The sequence below is a fragment of the Desmodus rotundus genome, chromosome 3, assembly GCF_022682495.2.
Source record: "Desmodus rotundus isolate HL8 chromosome 3, HLdesRot8A.1, whole genome shotgun sequence".
In the NCBI taxonomy this organism is placed as follows: Eukaryota; Metazoa; Chordata; class Mammalia; order Chiroptera; family Phyllostomidae; genus Desmodus; species Desmodus rotundus.
Window position 1 is genome coordinate 161008048 of NC_071389.1, and position 22863 is coordinate 161030910.

At 36.5% G+C, this 22863-nt stretch overlaps 1 protein-coding gene across 9 annotated transcripts in view; it reads right to left on the reverse strand.

Annotated features, from left to right (window-relative positions):
- The window catches only part of LOC112318433 (mucin-19), a 94408-nt gene that overhangs the window by 41825 nt on the left and 29720 nt on the right, over positions 1-22863 (reverse strand). For 8 of the 9 annotated variants that reach the window (XM_071221052.1, XM_071221056.1, XM_071221055.1 and 5 more), the window contains exons 19-37: positions 20967-21019; positions 20756-20856; positions 20367-20518; positions 19652-19790; positions 18547-18651; positions 18258-18452; positions 17365-17604; positions 17136-17292; positions 16029-16154; positions 15497-15638; positions 14799-14830; positions 14259-14288; positions 2333-2911; positions 2117-2170; positions 1914-1967; positions 1487-1540; positions 1313-1366; positions 730-783; positions 350-424 (exon numbers count right to left, since the gene is read on the reverse strand). In XM_071221052.1, the coding sequence (XP_071077153.1) occupies positions 350-424; positions 730-783; positions 1313-1366; positions 1487-1540; positions 1914-1967; positions 2117-2170; positions 2333-2911; positions 14259-14288; positions 14799-14830; positions 15497-15638; positions 16029-16154; positions 17136-17292; positions 17365-17604; positions 18258-18452; positions 18547-18651; positions 19652-19790; positions 20367-20518; positions 20756-20856; positions 20967-21019 (2396 nt within the window). The remainder of the gene's footprint in view (positions 1-349; positions 425-729; positions 784-1312; positions 1367-1486; positions 1541-1913; positions 1968-2116; positions 2171-2332; positions 2912-14258; positions 14289-14798; positions 14831-15496; positions 15639-16028; positions 16155-17135; positions 17293-17364; positions 17605-18257; positions 18453-18546; positions 18652-19651; positions 19791-20366; positions 20519-20755; positions 20857-20966; positions 21020-22863) is intronic. The other variant, XM_071221049.1, reaches the window with a different exon arrangement.

Genomic DNA, 22863 nt, shown 5'->3' on the forward strand with positions numbered 1-22863 from the left:
GATTCTGAGTTCTAATCCTGCTTCTCCCAGTTGTACGAACTTTTATTATTTCCTTCTTAATTGCAACAAATGGACTTTACTGTATGACTTTATGTGGAGCTTAGTACATTATACATATGAGCACAATCCAGAAATGTTGTGTACCAGAGAAATATGTGATTCATATTTTATTGATAAATGAACACAAATTACTGAGAATTTTCCTAAAATGTCAGGTTACTTGATGAAGACATTGTCCCCCCATCACCTTATGCTGTACTCAGGGTGAAGGGGTTCCTGAGTAGAGCAGAGTTGACCTGTGAGAAGCAGCTATGGAGGAAAGAGCATTTCACTCATTCCTTTCTATCACCTTCTCTGAATCCTGTGTCTCCTGTGATTTTGGTTTTGGCTCCTGTGGTCGGCCCTGCTGATGCTCCAGTGGTCCCTGATGAAGGCAAAGGAAAACGAAACACATGCTGGTATCAAGTGCACAGGTGCTATCAACACTCCAGTTAATGGGCATCTATAATTCTAACAACGTGATAAACTTCATGGAGTCAAACCGTGAGAAAACCAAAGACTCTGCGCTGTAATTACACGTAGAGGACACCTACCTCTGTTATTATGGCTAGGTCGGCTATCTTTATTTTGTAAAACATTGCACTGGGCTGCACTGCCTGAAAGCAGGTGCTCAGTCGAGGCTGTGCACTGGGCTCTGAACTTCATGGGCTGACACTCTGGGTATCCTACCTGGCTGGGTCTCCTGTGGGCTGCTGCTGGCTCCAGGTGAAACCATGGTGGTACCTGCTAACACAAGAACAGTGAACCTTCAACAGAAGCACACACTTCTTCATTCTGTGCAATTTATTAAGCAACTCTTCCATACAATATCGTATTAGGCCTTTGTATGTGTCACTGAAGAATGTTCTCAGATTTCTTCCCTAAGTGACTCCATTCTGGCAGCTGAAGACCAGCGGTGAATAATACACAGGACAAATAAGTCAATTGGATATCTCTCAATGAGCGCTGTGGGAAATCATGTATCTCAAAGGGGGCCTTGGCAGGCAGGGGCTTGCTTACAGGTGGGCCTCTTCCCTCCCATCCAACTGCTTGCTTTGCATGATTGGGCCCCTGGAAATAAGGACAGAGTCATGTGAGGCCAGAGAATTCCTAGGCTGAGCTGGGTTTGGGACTTGGCCTATTGTGTTCCCAGAAGAAACGTGGGCACATGTCCTCAGCCCACCTTCCCACTCAGGTGTTCACCTTAGCCACACTAACAGAGATTCTATTGGAAGAAAAGAAGATGAAGAAGACTCAGACTTAAACAGCTCACCCCCTGTAAGTCCTTCTTGGCTTGTCCCCTTTCCAACCATGGAAGTTGTGGCCCCTGATGGAGACAAAAAGGGAAGGGCTACAGTCTGGGGTGTGGGAAATTCACTCTCCCTGTTTCATAGTCTATCATCAAACATGCCGAAATCCAGTTTTTGCATGTGTTTTCTGACATTACCTGTGTGGTAAGTTCCACGTTCCAGAGTTTTTCCAGGGACTATGGCAGTACTGCCTACAACAAAAAAGGGGCAGTCATCACTAATTCAATTGCCTATTCACAACTTGGTTTTAGTAGGAACCTGAAGTCTCCATGTAACACCTGACTATCATTTTATGTTCCAAGATTTCATCTATATGTGCCCCATGTAAACAGTTTTTATATCTCTTTTTTGAGTGCTTCACCATTCTGCCTCTTCCTTTGGAGAAGAGAGCAGAATTTTCTCCCCACCGTACTCTTTCTGTGGCCTTATTGTTTCCTCATGGTGGTCTAGGAAAGGCTCTTGTAAGCTCAGTCAGAAGAGACTGCCCTGCAGAGCTGGTATGTGTTGTTGTTGTTGCTTTCCTGACTTTATCATGAAGGACAGGTAGTAGTTTAGAACACTCACCTGTGACTATTCCAGCCCCGTTTGTTTTGCTTTCTCCAAGGAGAGTTGTGGCCTCTGAGGGACAGAATAAGGACAGAGGTGATTGGAGAATATTTCAGGATCATGGAAAAGAGAAGGTGGTACCCCTGCAATGCATAATCCCAGAGGAGACACCTAGTGTCAGAGAGAGGATGGGAAAGAGTCTTTTCAACTTGCTGCCTCACCTGTGTTGGAACTTCCTGGGGCCACAGTTGTGCCAGGGGCTACGCCAGTGGTGCCTGAAATACAAAAGGGACTGTGGTCACCATAGGGTCATGTTTCTTGTTTAGAACCACGTACCTACAAACAACCTAAATACATTTTCATTGATCTCACTGACTCAATGTCCACCTCTCCTTTGATATGAGCCCCAGGTTTTCCCTCCTTAACCCTTTTATTACCCAGATGTTCAGCTCTCGAGCCAGTAGTTCCTGTTCCTAGAGCCGATGGTCTAGTTGTCCCTGAGTTTTCAGATAATGATTCAGTGCTTCCTGAATCTGTGACTGGTATTCCAGTTGTTCCTGATTCTCCAGGAGACTGTCCTGTGGTCTCTGATGCTCCTGCTGCTGATCCTGTTGTCCCTAATCCTCCAGTTGGTGGCCCAGTTGCTGATGATGATTCAGGTGATGATCCAGTTGTCCCTGGCATTCCTGTTGCTCCTTCATTTGTCTTTGACGAAGGACCAGTTGTCTCTGAACCTACCACAGAGGATCTAGTTGTTCCCATAGTTCCAGAGGATGTTCCTCTGCCGCCAGATCCTCGTCCACCTCTGGCTCCTCCATAGCCGTATCCTCCACTGCTGGATCCTCCATAGCCGTATCTTCCACCACTGGATCCTCCATAGCCATATCCTGCACTGCTGGATCCTCCATAGCGGTATCTTTCATAGCGGTATCCTCCATAGCGGTTTCCTCTATATCGGTAGCCTCCATAGCGATATCCTCCACCACTGGATCCTCCATGAGATGGTGCCATTTTTCCTGTCAAAACAGAGGATGGTCCTATTTTGGCACCTTATCCTTCAGCTGATTGTCCAGCTGTCCCTATGATAACATGTAGTTGAAATACATTGCTTTCCAGCTGTCCTGGTCCTTAGTCAACCTAAGGGCTCATGCTGTGCACATTCCAGACTGTAGCTTTCATGCATCTTTTATCCCTGTGGCAACTCACCTGTTTCACACCTTTTATTTTTCTACAGTTAACTTCCTCCTAACGCTTTGCTTTTCTTGCATACCTGATATGTCATGGAAATTCTCAGCAATGCATCAGTATTACCTCATTTTACCATTCAGACAACCCTATGACATGTATAGTATTATTCCCATTTCAGTGGTGCAGCTGTGCTTCTCCTGCCACTTCCAAGTCATTCCAAGACTCTGCTGTCACACCCCATAAACACAGTATGGGGGGGGCATGTACATTATTGTCCCAATAACATACTGACTGCTCTTTAAGGGAAGATTTGGAGGAACCAGAAGAATTGAAATGTTCTTGAAAAAGTTAATCATTTTATACCATTTTACACCCTTTGTTGGATGGTATTTCATAAATTTGAGTGACATCAACAAGGTTCTGATTTAACACCATCCTTTTGACCATAGCCACATTCTCTGAATGAGATCCCTACTCATGATCAGTTAACGGTTTTATAATTCTAACAACATGATAAACTTTATGGAATCAAATTGTGAGAAAACCAAAGCCTCTAGTCTCTAAGGAATACGTACATCTTTTTTTACACCTAAGTCAGCTATATTTATTTTGTAAAATATTGTACTGCACATCATTGCTTAAAACCAGGTGCTTAGACATGGCTGTGTACTCTGTTCTGAACTTCATGTACCTGATACATTCCAAGGACTGGTGAAGAGGGGACCCACTACTTATGTCGTTCCTGCACTTCCAGCTGTGACAGTAACGGGAAACTGAGTTCTTGTAACACATGAGAAAAATAGACAATGAATTCATCTAATTTAATCTTGAGCTTTTTTATCATAGGTGACATAGCTGGTCACTCAGTTCCTACTATACAAAATAGGATAAAGAACCCAGTGTCTTTGCCCAGAATTCCCTATTACATTTTTCTAATTTTGTTTTTGAAGACAGAGAGTTAATACCCTCAAAAAAGTACTGTTGATACATAATAGGATTGTAAGCTCTTTTCACAGCCACAAGAAGGAAGTCGTGTAGCACCCGGATAGTCATTACAGAAATTGCTTAGCCCAGGACCTGTGGGGCTCTTGCTAAAACACATAATCAAATCATCAGACATAATAACAGCATACAATGAGTAGGAGTCACATGATTTACAGCTTTCCCCCTTGCACACCATGGTAACCTACTGACGTGCATTGCTAAGAGGTATTTCAGCCCACAAAGTTCAATGACCACCCCACCACAGTCTTGCTGCAACCAGACTAGAGGACAACTGGAAGATGATAATTAACTGCTAACCAAATCTAGGACCCAGCAGGAAGTCACATGTCCCCAGACCCCTTACTTATGATTACTCATGGTTTTTGCTCAATAAAACTTCTCTTCTGTAAGCCATAGGCAACTTGGGATTTTGAGCTCTAGCTTCCCGTTCTCCTGGAGGTGTCATTTCAAAAAAACAGCTTATCTTCACTGCTTACCCCGGCATCCGTTCTCAACGACTTGCTGCACACAGGGGAGTGTGAACTCTCTTTTGGCTAGTTTGGTTACACTTTTCTCTAAGTTTTGTTTTAGTCCTTGCTATTTTTTTAAACAAAGTCATGTTGTTTGTATCAATAATGGGGTCACACTAAGTCTCCCTGCTTTTGTCTCAACACAGTTGCTCTCAAAGCAATGGAACTTAATCATACTGTCACTCAGGATTGGTTGAAACAAGGGTGAAATACTATCATAGAGGAGCTAATTGTTACTTTTATACTTAAAACACCCAGAAGAACATAATGTATCATTAGATATATATTTTCTCTCATCCTATGTTCTTTTTTAAAAATTTTAAGCTTGATGTCATTTAGTACTGCTATAGATGCTGTACTACTACTTAGTAATATGGAAAAAATAAAACCGGAAATCATATTATAGCCAATAAATATAAGTTGGCCAAAAACTAGTTAAATTCACTAAAAATTTTTTAAAAATAGTGGAAAAAAACAGTAAACTACGTCTTTTAAATATTTTTTCAAAGAAAAATTTTCATATAATTTTTTCTTAATAACTCAGAGTTACTAATAATTTATACTGTTAGCTAATTTTAACATATAAAACCAGGAATTAATATACTAACCTGTAGTCAAAGGTTCAATGGGTAGACTTAGAGTTGTTTCCAAAAAGAAAATGAGAAATGATATGAATTATACTAACCTGTAGTCAAAGGTTCAATGGGTAGACTTAGAGTTGTTTCCGATAAGAAAATGAGAAATGATATGAATTTTCTGACCTCAAGGGAAATTATAGAAAGACTGTTCCTTTGTTATTTTTTAATAGTTGGTAATTTGCAATATATTTAGTGTTGAGAATAATAATAACTTTTTATTTTACTTTTAAATAGTGGCATTACAACATGCTTTCCAATGTATGTGTGTGTAAAATATTCATATGCATATGTGCTGAATTCTACTACATACAGAGGGAGTGGAATAAATATACAGGCGTGGGCAAAAGTAGGCTGATAGTTGCAAGTATTTGAAACACAGAGTTTATTCTTGTTTTATTTATTTATTTATTTATTTTATTATCCATTATTATTATTAACATGCTTTGCTTACCCCTGTATATTAACAAGGACAAAGTTAATTCTTTGTTAAGCAGAGGCTGATTTTGTACTTTGTTTCTTTAACTTCATTCTACTTCTGGTTATCTGAGCCTCCAATATTTTTCTATAAAGCAGCACTTAGTCTATAAGAGTTAGGGGTGAGAGAAGGGAGAAGCACATTTTAGGATTTTTTCATGATTTGAAAAAGCAGGCTTGTAGAGGTAAATCTGAAGTTACCAATAAACTCCTGAAGGAGGAGGCCATGATTTGATCTTGGCGTTCCCAGTGCCGGCCCTATTGGCAGGGATGTTGAAAGAATGTATAAAATGTTTGTTGAGGGAGGACTGTGGACTTGAAAATAAGCCTTTAGTAAATCCTGGTTTTCATAAATAATTAAGAGTCAGCTCTTTTCCATATTTCAGCCTTAATTTCTATTGAATATCTCTGGAAATTATTGTTTTTGTAGTAATGCCTCTTCACAATTTTGTAGTGGTTTTTAACTTAAAAAGGAAGAAAAAAAGCCTCACAATATATCTTTTTGATCCTCTTTATGCAGCCACACTGGCCTTCTGTCTGCCTTTCATTCCTGCTATTTGTACTTCCCAGTGCTGGACGCAGTTCTCTCCTCCGTGTCTGCATAAATGTTCCCTGGTCAGCTCTCAGCTCAGTCGTCTTTACTTCAGCCTTTCTGACAGTCTTGACTCAATCAAGCCCCTGCCCTACCTCTTCCACCCTCACCGTAAGCACTTCAAAGCTCTTGATGCAAGTTTTTTGTTTTTGAAATTACTTGATTTATATTCATCTTCCTGACTAGACTATAGGTTTTATAAAGGCAGGAAGTATGTTTGTTTTAACTCACCTTTATATCTCTAATAATATCAGAGTGCCCAGCACATAATAGATGCTTGGTAAGTGTTTGTCAATAGAATGAGTGAATGAGCACATATACAGAATTGGACTCAGAAAAGGGAACTTATTTAATCAAGATCACTGCTACTCAGTGACAAAACTTGGACTAAAATCTAAGTCTCCTAGTACCTAGGACTGCGATCATAAGCTTTTTATGTAGCGGTGCCTCTATGTACAATGCACCACCTCTTGCAGTTTTTGTTTTTTATTGCCCACTTACAATTTGAATAGTAACATTGTAAATTAGACTAGAACTATAGAATATATTAAATACATAATAAAATCTCATGTCTCCTCTGATTACTTCACAAAATGTTAATTAGTTAGAGAGAAGGTCTATGCATGAATTGTCAAAATTAGTGCCAAGCTTTAATTACGAAGAATTTTTAGATCAGTCTCAAGTAGACTCCAATTCAGATCTTGATATCTTTTCTTACTGATGAACACAGGATTGAACATTTGAATTAAAATGTCTTGCTGATCGGGATGCAAGGATAGGACAGAAAGATTACGATTTTATGGTCCATAAAGGCTTCCAAAGACTTCAAAATTTTAGTGCAGATTCCATTTCCCGGGTCAGATTTAACCTCCAAGGATTTCCAATGGTCCCAATTTGAGCTCTTTCAAATTGAAAACATTACATTTAATTAAAAGCAGTATCATCACATGGACTAAAATAAAATTTTCTCCAGAATTTCCACATCTGAATATGCTCCAATTAACATGGATTTATGGGGAACACAGTAGTACACCACAAATGGTAGAGAATGAATCAGAAATATTTTTAGCATATGAATGAGAAAACATATTTATAGACCTTTCCGTGTAATTGGTGTAGTTAACATGGCAGCATGCTCCAAAGTGGATTTCGAGGTTTCATCTTTTATTAGGGCCATAAGAGTTAGCTAAACTAGTCACAGGTTAAAGTACACACCAGTTGGGCTACTCTAGCATAGCTCCCTTTTTCCACAAGTGAACTCCAAAAGATGTAAGTCTGAAACTGTTGACACAGCGACACAGTAAGGATAAGCCTTTACTTATAGGAACATATAAGAATCTACTTTTCTTTATAGTTTAATTACTGAAACTGATAAAGCCTTACTCTTCTCAGTTTAGATATCCATAACCATTATAATTTCAATTGATTTTTCCATTACTAGCAAATGAACATGCATGATAATATACTTGATGCTGTGAATTACTCTGTATCATCTTCCTTGTCACCAGACATAAACAGTAAAGGGAAGAGAAGCCTCTGCCAAAATATTGACAGCTCTGTGCATTATGAGATAGCCGTCCACCCTAAAAATTTTCAAACTGACTGTGTCCATTTATTTTTATCTCATGATAAACTTAATAAATATAATTTCATTATTTTAATCTTATTTATTTTCCACCTTGTGATAAACTTATTACCATATTTTGCCATGTATAACGTGCTCCCATATATACCGTGCACCCACGTTTTCAGCCTAAACTTTCAGGAAAACAATCTTTCGTTTGAATGTTTTAATTCAATTATTTATTTATTTATATTTAGATACTTGTTTTTTGTATTATAAAGAAATTTTTGCATTTATTTTTTAACATATTATGGTACAAGAAATTTTATGTAACAAAATAATTACAAAACACAAGATCAGATACAAGGTATTTCAGGTACTACCCACGTATAATGCGTATCCTTATTCTCCCCTCAAACATTTGGGCAAATAAATGTGGCTTATACATGGCAAAATATGGTAATTAAAATAAAATCTTGCAGTTTATATCCAGCTACTACTAAGTTTTTCTCATTACTTCTGAAAACCATTTTAATTTTATAGAAAAATTATTTTTCCATTTTCCTTCAGTAGATTCCTTTTTTCAATATAAATGTCTGAAAAATAAACTTAAGGAATATCCATAAGATTTTCTCTAATAAACAGTAAATTCAATACTGCAGAGTTTACAGTTTTGTAAAATATCTTATTTCTGGGGAAAAATCAAAATTCATAAACTTTTATTAATTCAGGAAGCAGCATGCTTCTGATTAATTACTGAAAAATATTACTGCTAAAATCTAAATTCACATATATAATGAATTATTCTTTATGAAATGTTACCAGTAATAAAGTTACTGAGTATTACTATGTATTACATTAAGCTACACAATAACAGTTACTCTTCTCTAAAGTCCTTTAATGTATATATTTCATTTTTCCCACTTCAGATGAGAAAATTAATGTAGAGGGACTTAAACTAGGGTCATATAGCTAGTAAGTAAAAGTCAAGGGATTCAGATTCTTAATTTTTTCTCTAACTTTGCTCTACACTCAGCTGGCTGTCTGTAATAGCCTGATGAAATTATTTTCTTTCTATGATTGGTACTATTAGAATAAGCATATCATACAAAAAAAAAAGAAAGTTAAAAAATTTCTATATAACCTATAGTTATATCATTCTGGAATTTAAATTTTTGAGAAAAGAAAAATATATTTTAAGATATATTGTTATGTAACAGAAATCTACTTTTTAATTCTATGAATCAATATCCCATATAATCAATAACTTTTAATTAGTTTTAATACAAACTTAATGCACAAATTATAAATTATAACACAATTTCCACTTTGAAATTGGAATCTGTAATGATATGCTACTTCAATAATGCATTTAAATTAAATCCAACTTTATTCTCTTTCTTAAACATCAAAAGACAGAAGCATTAGAGTGGAATCTAGAAAAGATGTGCTGACTTTTAATCCTCTCTCTGTTACTTATTAACAAGGGACTTGGACACATAACTTAACCTCTTTGTGTTTTCATTTCCTCCTTTGTTAATTGGGGAAAATAATGGGACCCACTTCGTAGAGTTTTCTGTGTAAAATGTGATAATATGTGTCACAAACTTAGAACTGTGCTCAGTAAATGTTAGCTCTGTGTCAAGCCCAGTAGATGTAAATAGGAAAAAACATAACTGCATATTTTTTCTAAAAAATTATATTCAATTGGAATGGTTGGCTAGGCATCTCTCATAGTATTTTAACCCATTGAAACATTTACTGAATAGGAAAGAAAATGAATATATAAATCATGAAAAAAAAGCTTAACCTTTGTATGTTGATTCCCTTATGCTTTTAAAGTTTTCTGTAATGTTTTTCTAAATTTGTCAAAAGTACACTTTACTCCTATGCTATTTACCTCAATGACATGTGCAACAGTAAAATTCTACCTCAACTTCTACACATTATGCTCCAGTGTGAAGTCAAACAAATCATCAGTCCTCTTTTGAGGACATAGTCATTTCTCCTCTCTGGCAGTAATGCCTTTGATCCATCTGAGAAAGGTTGGCTAGCTTTTACTTACTTACTTATTATTTATTTATTTATTTATTCATTCATTCTGGGAGATAGGTTTCATTAGTATCTTTTAAAAATTATAAGTATAGTTAGTACACAATAGTATATTAGTTATATTAGTTTCAGGTGTACAATATAGTGATTCAACATTTTTATACTTTACGATGTGATCACCTCACTAATTCCAGTAATCGTTTGTTACTATGCAGACTTATCACAAAATGTTATTGACTATATTGCCCTTCACCTTTTTCACACACTTCCTCATTCCCTTCCCTCTTGTAGCCATCCCTTTGATCTCTGTTTCTGTTTGTTTTTTTGTTTTGTTTGTTCATTTGTTTTATTTTGTTACTTTTAGGTTCCACATATAAGTGAAGCCATATATTTGTCTTTCTCAATCTGAGTTATTTCTCTTAGCATAATACCCTCTGGGTCCATTCATCTTGTCACAAATGGCAAGATTTCATTCTTTTTCATTGCTGTGTAATATTCCATTGTATATGTAGACCACGTCTTCTTTATCCATTCATCTATCAATGGACATCTAGATTGCTTCCATATCCTGGTTTTTATAAATAGTGCTGCAGTGAACATAAGGGTGGGAATATCTTTTTGATTTAGTGTTTTTGTTTTCTTCTGATAAACCCAGTAATAGAATTACTGTGTCATATAGTAGATCTATTTCTAGTTTTCTAAGGAATCTCCATACTGTTAAATTTATGGAAAGGAATTTAAAATAACTTTCTTTTTTTAACCTTTATTGTTATTCAATTACAATTGTCTGCATTTTCTCCCCATCCCTCCACCCCACCCCAGCCAAACCCACCTCCCTCCCCCACCTCCACCTTCCCCCTTGATTTTGTCCACGTGTCCTTTATAGTCGCTCCTGTAAACCCCTCTCCCCACTATCCTCTCCCCACTCCCCTCTGGCTATTGTTAGATTGTTCTTAATTTCAATGTCTCTGGTTATATTTTGTTTGCTTTTTTCTTTTGTTGATTATGTTCCAGTTAAAGGTGAGATCATATGGTATTTGTCCCTCACCGCCTGGCTTATTTCACTTAGCATAACGCTCTCCAGTTCCATCCATGCTGTTTGCAAAGCGTATAAGCTCCTTCTTTCTCTCTGCTGTGTAGAATTCCATTGTGTAAATGTACCATAGTTTTTTGATCCATTCATTTGCCTATGCACCCCAATGTTCATAGCAGCACAAATTTACAATAGCCAAGTACTGGAAGCAACCTAAGTACCCATCAGTAAAATAAGTTTCTTAATCCTTTCAAGCTTTGCTAAAACAAACAAACCAGTGACCAGTGAAAAGTACTTAATTCAGTGAAGTATTTGATGTAGTATTTGACCAAAAGTACTTTACCCAGGGAAAAGCTGCCCCCCTCCAAGTCTCAAACAACCCTGATTTCTCTCTACACCATACCAGTAAATTTCTTGTTCTTCTGATCTTTGTTATCCTAGAAAAATTATTGAAAACTAACTATTATATAGATTGGAACTAGGTCTAATAGGGAACACAAAAATGGCAACCTGTGGTCTGTGATGTAAAGGATGTTAACTAGACTTACTGTGATGATCATTTCTCAGTATGTACAAATATCGAATCATTGTTGTATATCTGAAACTAATATAATGTCATGTCAATTATACCTCCATAAAAATATTGTAGATTTAAATACACACACACACATACTGGATAGAAGAAAGAAAGAAAGAGGAGGAGAAAGAGAGTGTTCAGCTGGGGGAAGATAAGGTCCTAAATATAGGAAATTGGGTATGTTAATTCTAATAAGTTGAAATAAAATAATTTTAATACATGTAAAAAAACTTTGTCATTTTATAGGCCTTTTAACTTCACCTACTTATTGTTTCACTGCTTGATGCTGGCCTCCCTGGAATGAAAGACACTGAATTAAAGAAAAAAATTGAAAAAATTAAGTTTTGTATAGAGGGAAAAGTATGTTTCTGAGAATGTCTGTGGTCATACATAGAATGGATCAAAATAAATGTTTCACAGAAATTTGATTATATTGGTGAATAGATGTTGAAATATGAAATTAAAATTTCAAAACCCATAGAACAGAAGTAAAAGGTCAAAAAAACATTTTGTATGACATTTTTTCTAACGTCTTCCTCTAAGACATTCTTAACAACAAAACAGGAAAATACACTTCCCCTAAGTATGCCACTGTAAAGGCAAGCTGTATACAGCAAAGGGAAGTCTTGAATTTCTTTTAATGACCCTTGATTAACTTGTGGTTGGATATTATGGGTTACCTGTGCCTGACCTACTGGTTACCAGTGGGATGGCTATACAAAGGAGGAGACAAATATTTGGATATGTATGTAAAGTGGTATTGAAGGACATGTTTACATATCTCTAGAATGCAAATAAATGATTATATGTAACAGTTACACTCATTTATCAGATATTCACACATTTTAATATACTTTTGTACCCTACTGGCCACTCTTTTACTTATAAACCATGCAATTAAAGTTAAAATTCTTTGATGTTAGTTAAAAACAAGTTATAAATTATTTTCAAAGAATTTAACATAGAATTTTCTTCAGTAACTGCTTTCTCCAAATTAGTAGTATGTGGAGTATTCTTTTTAGGACACATAACCTTCAAATAGAGAAGATTTTCACTCATATTACAGTTTAGATGTAAGTCCAAGGGTGACACTGGAGGAAACAAGGGGAAGCATCAAGGACATCAATAAGGAACCCATGAATAAGGAGCCCATGGACAAAGACAGTGGTGATGGGGGAAGGGGAGGGCAGGGGAAAGTAATGGGAAAAATGAGGACAACTGTAACTGAACAATTAATAAAAAATCAATATAAAAAATAAGGAAGGCAAAATAAAATCAATCAATCAATCAATAGAGGATGATACATTTGAAAATAGGGCCAAAATATCTGAATAGCAGATTCAGTTTGCTGCTAATTCAAAAGCCAAAACACAAATAAGCATTTATGTTTACTGCTTTGGTGCTTAATATGGAGGTAGCTGTTGTAGTAGAAACTGTTTAGAGAAGACAATATTTATGAAAATAAATTACTTGAATAAGTTTTGCTAGGAATTTTATTTGAAGAAACCAGAGTTTACATGATAAAACAATCTTTCATTTAAATCAAAAGAATACTATATACTTATTGCATGTCTACCAAAAATAACTAATCATTTTCAGTTAGTACCACTTAACCAAAATCTCATAGGAACTTTATAAGCTAAAATTTAAATAGCATTTTCCAGATGATCATATGACTTTAAGTATGTTATCAAAACCTAAGGTTTCTAACTTACTGTACTATCTCTAAAAATCAGTCAACAGGAAATAAAGCCCACCCGTTGAATCACGTGAGACAGGAATAGGTCTGTGTTCTGCAGCCACTCCAAGTGTAGCTGAGCGCCAGGGAATGAGAAGCCCCCAATCTACAGTGAAACTGCCTTCTGCCCGGCACTCCCTTGAATGGACATAACTGAAATGCACTTACAGCTACAGAAAATGCATACATTAAGAAATTATATGACCTTCTCTTGGTAAAATAAGGAAAATAAATTGTGAAAATTGAAAAGATTACAACTTCAAATAATATTTCACAATATGTCATGTAGAAAAATGGTTCTTACATAAATAAGCTTGGGACATGGTCCATATACTTATTCCAAGTGGAGGATCCCTGATTCACGGTAGCAAATAAAACACCCTGAAAACCTTTACCATAAATGTACCCGTTCAGTTCTACTTAAGATAGTCTTTACAAAACTTAGATGTGTTCTATAGAACACAAATCCTTCTGCATATTAATATGTGATATTAATAGGAAATTATTATAGGAAAATTATTATAGGATATTATAGGAAAGCAAAAATTCTGTGGTCAAATAAGTTTGCTTATGGAGTAAGTAAAATTTAATAATTTTCTTTAAAAAAGGAATTAACTTTTTATTTCTATGTTTTCAAGTGATCTCCCAGTGTATTCATGATTCTTAAATATGTACTTCTTAGAAGACCAATTTACTTCTTTGTCATTCCATTTATTCCAATTACTATCTAAAAGTGTCAACTTTTGGATTATGATATTTAGCTAATAAGCATACAATACCTATTCAATGTTTTAATCATATTCCTAACTTTATCACAGGAGTATAATAAATATCTTCACATATTTTCTAGTAACTGTTAATTTTAATCTGAAATGTTTACATTAGCAGATTTACAGCATATCTTTTACTAGCACAGACTCATGTGACTCTATAAAAATTATCCACAAAAAGAAATGAAAGAAATGCATATTTAAAACATAATGATGATTTTACCTTTAAATGTTGAATTTCTAGAAGCAGTTCCTGAAATAATCATAAATTACTATTATTGATGTAAAAACTTGAAAATAATTAAATCTAAAGTTGTCTATAAGTTATCTATCTCTTTCTTATGTTATTAACACAAAAAGGAGTAGTTCATATATTCTCCTGGAGCTTATTGAATTTATTTTTGAGATGTGTTGCTCAGGAATTCTTTGATTATTTAATTCTACCTACATTAACCCTCGCCTTCCACTCCACCCCTTTATTAAACTATTTTGGCTGATGTCTCACCCCCTTAATTCCCAGAACCTACAAATAGGCAGGGGCATGCATGCAGCAGGAAGACCGCCTGCGTGCCAGTCTCTGCAATGCCTTTGCAGCACTGGATTTGAAGTGACCCAGGATCAACAAATACACTGGCACGGATGGTCTGGATTCACTGAGCGGCAGTCTAAAGTACCTGCTTCTCTGTTGTTGCCGGACTGAAAAGATCCCAGACCCTTTACCTCAGCTTTGCTAAATCAGTCAGAGTAAAATGCAATGACTCACCGCTGCACACCAACTCTCCTGCGATGCAATAGCTGGAAGTTAAATTAGACAAAAAAAAAAGAAAGAAAGAAATGAGGTGAAACTTTAACTCTACTGACATGCATCTCCCTAATTTAAAACAACAAATTGTCTAACACTGAAAAGCATACCAGAACCAAATAAGAGAACAGTGAATAATTGTTTCCCCAAGAGCATGCTATTGATTCAAATTGCCTGGGTTTTTTTTTCACTTACTGTTATTTCTAATCATTTCACTGAGGAGTTCTTGGGACGTAAAGGCAGCTTTGCAGTCAGGCTCTGAATTAGTTCTCACTCCCTCAGTTTTGAACAGGATGCCATACAACGGCCGTGCTGCTCCAGTATGGAGGCCACCTCTTTGCTTCCACGTCACTGTCGGAACGGCTCTAACCATGCTCGTGCATTTATAGAATTCAAACTTCCTTTTTACTTAAAACTACATAGTAACATTTCATCTTGTCTTCTGCATTATTCAGTATAAAATATAACAAAGCATCTGCTGATATGTGGGTTTACTGAAAATACAAAATAACTAACTAACTTGATACAGTACTAAACCTAAAGCTGGCTTTGTCATTTAGAAATAAGTTGAAAATTACATGCATATACTTTCTATTATGTTAGAAAGTCATGTAGAGACTTTCTAACATAACATAGAGAAAGTTATGTAGAGAACGCACCATGTTCTTCCACAGTTGTCTTGGATCACTCCCCCGGCTGGTATGACGTCGTTATAGAAGCAGCTGCACTCGGACAAACTGACGCATTTCATGGTGTTCTCATCCAGATAAGGAGCACTGTCTGGGCACTTAGCGTAACACCCTGTGGGTAAAAACGACCCACCATTAGTTTGGCTCTACTTACTGAAACTGATTAGACCACATTATGTATTTGTCAAGTTACCTAAATGATTTCATGGACTCAGGTTGATGATAGCATAATGGTACCACATTCTTAAGAATGACAATGGGCAATGGGATTGTAGCACTGTCTCCTCTCTCTCTCTCTCTCTCTCTCTCTCCCATTAAACAGGTAACTTATATCTAGAGAAAATGGCTCCAATGTGGAAATGTTAATGTCATTAAAAAGATAATTATTTATTAAATTACAAAATGTAAGGCACTGAATTGCCAGGAGCTAACAATAATTTCCAGTTTTAAAATATCAATATAATTTGCAGTACTTCATGGATATCATTAAAATTTGTCTTACCTTCTAAAAATGCAGAAAATTTCTGGCCAATAACTCGATCTTTGCATGTTTTTGCTGTCACCGTCCCACAGGGTTCATAGTGCCAGCTGCACTCTCCAGGTGCATTGTAATAATCACAGTAGACAGCTGTAATTGGATTACATCAAATTATTCCTTTCATTATGTGACAAACGCCACCTGGCATTTCCCAAATAATTTTTAAAAGGGATTTTGAGTAATATCAACAATAAGCAGAACTAAAGTATATCATTCTGTCTTACTGATTTCCTTTGGATTTATTCAAATTGCTATATAAGGCAATAATAGCTCACAAAAAAGAAGGGGAAAGCATATAGAATCAAAATAGAACTTTCTTTGAAATATCACATTCATGTTGGCTTGAGGTAGAAAAGTAACCATTAATTTTCCCATTTTGAGATAGTTTAGGTCATAGTCTAGATTTACCGTTTTAATGTTTAAACTTAAATTAGAAAAATAAATCTCTGAGAAAATTTGTCTTTTTAAAATATGTAAATAGCAGTACCAAAATAAAGTAACTAAAGATTTCAATATATTATAATGCTGAGCATAATAAATTAAGTAAAACGAGGATTCAATTTTAACGTTGCTCATTTGTCACATCTTCTCCTAACACCTTCCTTTAAAATGAAGAGTTGACTGCTTTCTATTAAAGTTACCACTTTCCAGGTATATCAAGATTCAGTTTACATTTATTTTACAGTTCATCTTGGCTAGGGCTCCATAAAAGTTTTCGAGATAATGAGTGAGTACTTCAACCAGAAGTGACATAAAGTTCTTAAGGATGTATGACTATAACAAATTAGGTAAACATTCTATTATTCATCTGAGTTTTAATGAGATATTTCCCATAAGTATTCAAATTTTCTCCGGTGAACACAAAAACTTTTGCAACTACAATGAAATTTAATGTGCTATGCCAGGTGCTATGTTTTTAAAAATAAGTATTTTTTCCATCACAACTTATTTGGGTTTTTAAACCTTTCTAAGTACAAGAATATATATTTCATAGAAAATGAGAGGAAGACTGTTTAATGAAATGATTCTATCTACTTACATTGTCAAGAACAATTTATGGAATTCACTTACGGCAAAGATCGGGTTTTCTCCATGTGACACAGACCCCAACTGCGCTGCATGCCTCCGCATACATAGCCACAGCCGTGCAGAATCCCAGGTACTTCCCCTCCATGTCACACGCGCAGGCTTCTTCCACACACGCATCATAGTAAACACTGGGGTCCACCTAGGCAGAGGACAGAGCGTGAGTCCCTGGGGCCCGACCGTGTGTGGGTCGTCGCTCTGGGAGCTAGGCTACCTTGCTGTGGCAGTCTCTGAAAGTGCTGTCCCGGATGATCTCACACTTCCGCACCGCCCAAGCTTTGCAGTATGGGTTTGAGTCACATGGGAAAGTTTGAGCTACTGTGTCTGAACATTCTTGAGTAGTTTTCCAACTATTTCCAAACTCCAGTGCTCCAGTAGCTACTGATGAGTGTCGTGTTGTGAAATCATCTTTGAGATCGCCATTGCTATTTCCACAAAGACCACACACTTTGCCCTATGCAGATCAGAAAAGAAAACTAATAAGTAAGTTATCAAAGACATAGATACGTAAATACATGTAGGGAGATGAGAATGGAAAGTTAAAAGTGAGCTCTACTAGGGACATGTATAGAGATTGATAGATAATGATTACATATGTTATCATCAATCTATTTTAAATTTCAAATTTTGAAAGGAAACCATAATCCGTAGATAAGATTCTGCTACCATTTAATCCAAGCTACCATCCTATACGTAAAATGATCTAGTATCAACTAAGGTAAATACCTTAAGAATTAAAAAAATAATTATATTCACTAGCTTCAAATTATATATGAGTATGCTCTTAGGTTCTTAGCATATTTGCTCTCAGGAATACAGCTAATTCTATATATACACCAATTTCCTCAAAATTGAATTATGCGATAATCTCAAATAATTAAATATGGTTAAACTAGAATGTCCCAGGTTTCCTGCATTTATTTTTCACCAGCTTCTATCATCTTTGATTATATTTCATGTTGCTTGCAAAGGCTGGATAGACGTGGAGGGCTTGTTCTATAACAGAGACCAGCATTCTCCCACTTTCCACCTATGCACATGTCTGCAATTCTCAGTAACAGATATGCTTTTGCTCCCCAGTTAGTTACTTATTAGAGATGTACATACATTCCACTGTGGATCCAATATAACAGACATTCTTGTGTTTTTGTCCCAAATCACGGTTACTCCAATGACAAATTTCAGAATCAAGTACAGGCCAACGGTGTGCACAGAGTATGCGTTTCCACGGAGTTCACAGTCCCTACTCTCTGTAGTTTTGATTGCTGTTACTTTACCATCGTGCAAGATGACATTCTGATCCTGTAAATTAAAGGATATATTTACAAGTACATCAGTTTGGGGGGGCCACTCATTACCCGAGAGAAAGAGTAACTAAGGAGACGTGGTACTGTACCTGAAAGGCAACGATGATTTTTCGTGAGCACGTGAGCCCATCTTCACAGCATGGGACACTTTCAGTTAAAATACGGAATGTGCCATTTTCACGACCACAGTAATCCTTTAAAAATTAAATTGTGATAAGTTTGTTAACATCAGGGATGTGGCACTCAATTACAATATTTGTATCAGACAATTATTTCCTAGTCAGTGACATCTTCAAGTAAATGACCATATGCTGGTAGTTTGTTACGTAATTTCCAAAAGAAAATAGTATCCTTGGATGAGTCCAAACTGGTTAACTCGCTTTGACTCAGGCATTTCTCATTACTTCTACACAGGCTTAGAATTATACCATAGATATGTAAGTATTTGAATTATGTAAGTTTATAATTGTAAATATATTTCTGGGCACTATAAATAGCTAAGGGTAAACTTTTCTCAGTGATTTATATAAAACTTAATATTCAATCAAAGACTAATGCATAAATACAAAACAATCCAAATTTCACCCATTAGGTGTTTTTGAGGAAGGAGCTTAGCTGGATATAACAAACTCTGGAATTGGATAGATGAGGTTTGAATATGGCATCGCCTACTTAGTAATTTACACAGCTTAGTCTCTTTAACCTCTATTTTTTCACCTGAATCATAGACATACCATCATGAGCCTTTTAGTATTGTAATGATTAAATGAATAAAATATATGTTTGCTTGACAAAGAAGCACTGATAAAATGTCATCACTGTTACTGATAGTGCTGTTCTTGAAATAATAATACCTAATATTTATTAAGTACTTAGCATGTGTGCCAATATTTTTCCTAATTTGGTTTCAAGTTGGGGCTATGTGCACCCCTGTTTTATAAATAAAGAAAGGGAGACACAGAAGGGCTAAGGAATGCGCACAAAGTCACACATCTGAAAAATGATCGAGCTGGGATTCAAATCCAGGTCAAATGCCTTGAGAGTCAGCATTACTTTATGTTACATTTTACTGCCTCTGAGAAACATAGAAGTGGCTTTAAAAAAAAACATTTTGAGAATAAAATTCTCCAGAGCTCATGTACAATAAATATTAAATAACAAATACAGAAAAACGCAGTAAAACACTTTAATTACCTCAACAAATGAATACTGGCAGAGGCCATCAAAGCTGTAACTTTTTCTATCAAAAGTTTGAATATGACCTTCCCCATAGATGTGGCAGGTATTTTGACATTCATTTTGTGTACAGTTCCAAGATCCTTTTATGCAAGTACTAAGAGAAAGCAAAGATGGAGTCTGGTAATTATATTATTCCAAGATTTATATACTCATACTGATTTTGTAAAAAAGCATAAAACAGCCCTGGCCAGTGTGCTCAGTGGTTGGAGTATCATCCCATGAACAAAAATGGTCACGGATTTGATTCCCAGTCAGAGCACATGCCTAGGTTGCAGGTTCCATCCCTATTGGGCTGCGTGCAAGAGGCAGCCAATCTGTTTCTCTCTCACATCAATGTTTCTCTCCCTCTCTCTCTCCTTCCCTTCCCTTCACTCTAAAATCAATAAGCATGTCCTTGGGTGAGGAGAAAATAAAATTAAATGTAAAAAATTAAAAAGCATAGAACAAAGTCATATTGATTTAAATTTTGCAGTTTTCTTCATTTGATGATGTTCATTACATATAATGTTATAAAAGTTTCTATTTCAAGAAACAGCATTTTTTCCTAAATATATTTGACCATTATTTTTTCAAATATCCCAAAGCACGACTTCTTTCCTGTGAAAATAAGAGCAGACTGTACACTTTCAAATACCCAAGACAAATAAAATAGTCATCCTTTATTCTGTACCATTGGTTGCAGCCTACTGAGGTGACACGTCCTTGGCCATACTCTTGTCCACCAAAGGAGCACGGGCAGTCGTCAGGAAAGACACAGTGCCCTCTAGAATTTCGAACCATTCCTTCTGGACAATAGCACCCCCGCTTGCAAGGCAGGTTCTCCTTCAGGAATGAACAGAACACACACAACATGAGGCGCTGCTCTAAGCGCATCCCCTTTTCCACACTAATGTGCAGGACATCAATATACCAAGTATGTACTTCATGTGAACACTGGCCAGGTCAAAATAACACACGATGAATATGACCTCATTAGTTTTCATTGGCGTTTCAGTTACTTCTACCATGAAACAGTGAAAAACGTTTTAAAGGGCTAAACCCTGATGCCATGTTACTTACTTCAAAATTAGGTATGTTCCGAGTGCTACACGTACGGTCAACTCTTCTCTTTGCCTTAGGGTCACGGCAGTCAACGTATGCAGCCCCTCCAGAGCAATTATCTGCAGGATAAAGGAAGCTGTTAATCAAGGGCCTCTTGCACAGGTTTGTTTGTTTGCTTGTTTTAACCAAAGTAGGTATCTTAAGCCTTCTTCAGGATTTTGACACTTACGTCGGGTTAAATCAATTGGATTCTGACAAAGAAGAATTCCATCCTCACAGATACTGGAAATTAAAAAATGATATATTTACTTTTTACTTTATTATTTACTGTTTACACTATTACAGATATTCCCATCCACCCCCCTTTGCCTGTGTCCACCCCCCCACACTCTCCATTCCCCCTGGCCATCACCACACTGTTGTCTGTATCTACAGGTTATCCACATGTGTTCTGTGGCTAATCCCTTCACCTTTAACATCAAATTTCAATGACAACATCTTAATACACTGTTACAGCAACTTCAACCCCTAATTCACAAACCACCTGTTTTATCACAAGTAGTAGTATGAGTGAGCCAAAGTCCCCAGAAGATGCAAATGTACCAAATTACAAGACACAGTTTTGTATGTATTATGAGAATGTACAAACAAGGTTCTATGGACATCAAAGAAAGCTTCATAGAAAAGATGGTTGGATCTTGATGGATGAGTAAGATTCAACAGATACTGCTGATGAGATAGATGCAAAGCTGTGATGCAGAAAAGAACAAGGTATGTTCTAGTAACTTGTTTGGATAGCAGGTAGGATGTATGATAGGGAGAAGTGGTAAAAGAGAGTTGGTTCAGATTTCCAATGATCTTAAATAACGCACAAGTTTGTTTCTATTCTTCAGTTGTGTCACCATTAGAGTTTCTGAGCGGCTACATGGAACAATCTGAATTTAGGTTAGACATGCTGGCACCAGTGCAGAGAACATGAGCCAGAGACGAGGTACAGGGCAAAGGACAGCAAAGTTAGCTCTCATACTAGTGCCAGGGAGGGTTCACAGGGGCCTGAAGTGGGGTAATGCTGAAGAAAACCATAATTTGGAGGTAGCCTAAGTTTCATTAAAAAGGTAATGTACTGATTTGCCACCATATACAGAGAAAGTATCATTATCAAACCTCGACCAAATAATTTGTGTGCTTTGATGGAAAAAAAAAAAATGTCATTTAGCCCTGCTGGGGTGGCTCAGTTGGTTGGAGCATCATCCCATACACCAAAAGGTTGGCAGATTGATCCCCAGTCAGGGCACACACCTAGGTTGTGGGTTTGATCCCTGGTCGGGGCACATACAGGAGGCAACTGATCAACGTTTCTCTCTCACAATGATGTCTGTCTCTCTTTCTTTCTCTTTCTCTCTCTCTCTCTCTCTCTCTCTCTCTCTCTCTCTCTCTCTCTTTCTCTCTCTCTTTTCCCCCCCACCCCACTGCTCTTCCTCTCTCTCTAAAATCAATAAACATATCCTCAAGTGAGGATTAAAAAGGTGTTACTTATGCTTTACTTTTAAATGGCCAAGAAAAATCATTATTGCCAAATGAATGCTTCATGGAAGTAAAGAACACAGAGAAGATGCATCCAAAGCATTTTGGAATGGCTACTTCACTTTGCAGTTACACTGTTAAGAATTGCTATGTTGTTCTATGGAACTAGACATGTGGATAAATCACTTTACAGAAAACACAACCTCCATAGCCATGACTAAATAACAGTTCTTCAACTCCTCCTATTACTCAGAAACTAAGTTTAAATTCCTGAGTATGGCCTGGCCACTGTCTACTTTTCCAGCCCAATACTACGCAACAACAACCCGTGTGTGTAATACTTTGTCAAGCATTTTCTACATCAGTGCATTCTGTTTACTCGACTAGAAATCACTCCTTACAGCCTAATTTTATCTGGAGAACATTCATCCCTTCAGAAAACTCAAATGCTGCTCTTCTCTGAGGAGTTTTCCCATCTCCTCAGGTAGGAACTGGCCCTTTCTGCTCCCCTGTTATAATATACAAACCTCCTCACAATAGGCAGCACCCTGCTTACTCTGTGAGTCCAAGGCAATGTTCACTCATGTCTGCACTTTCTCACT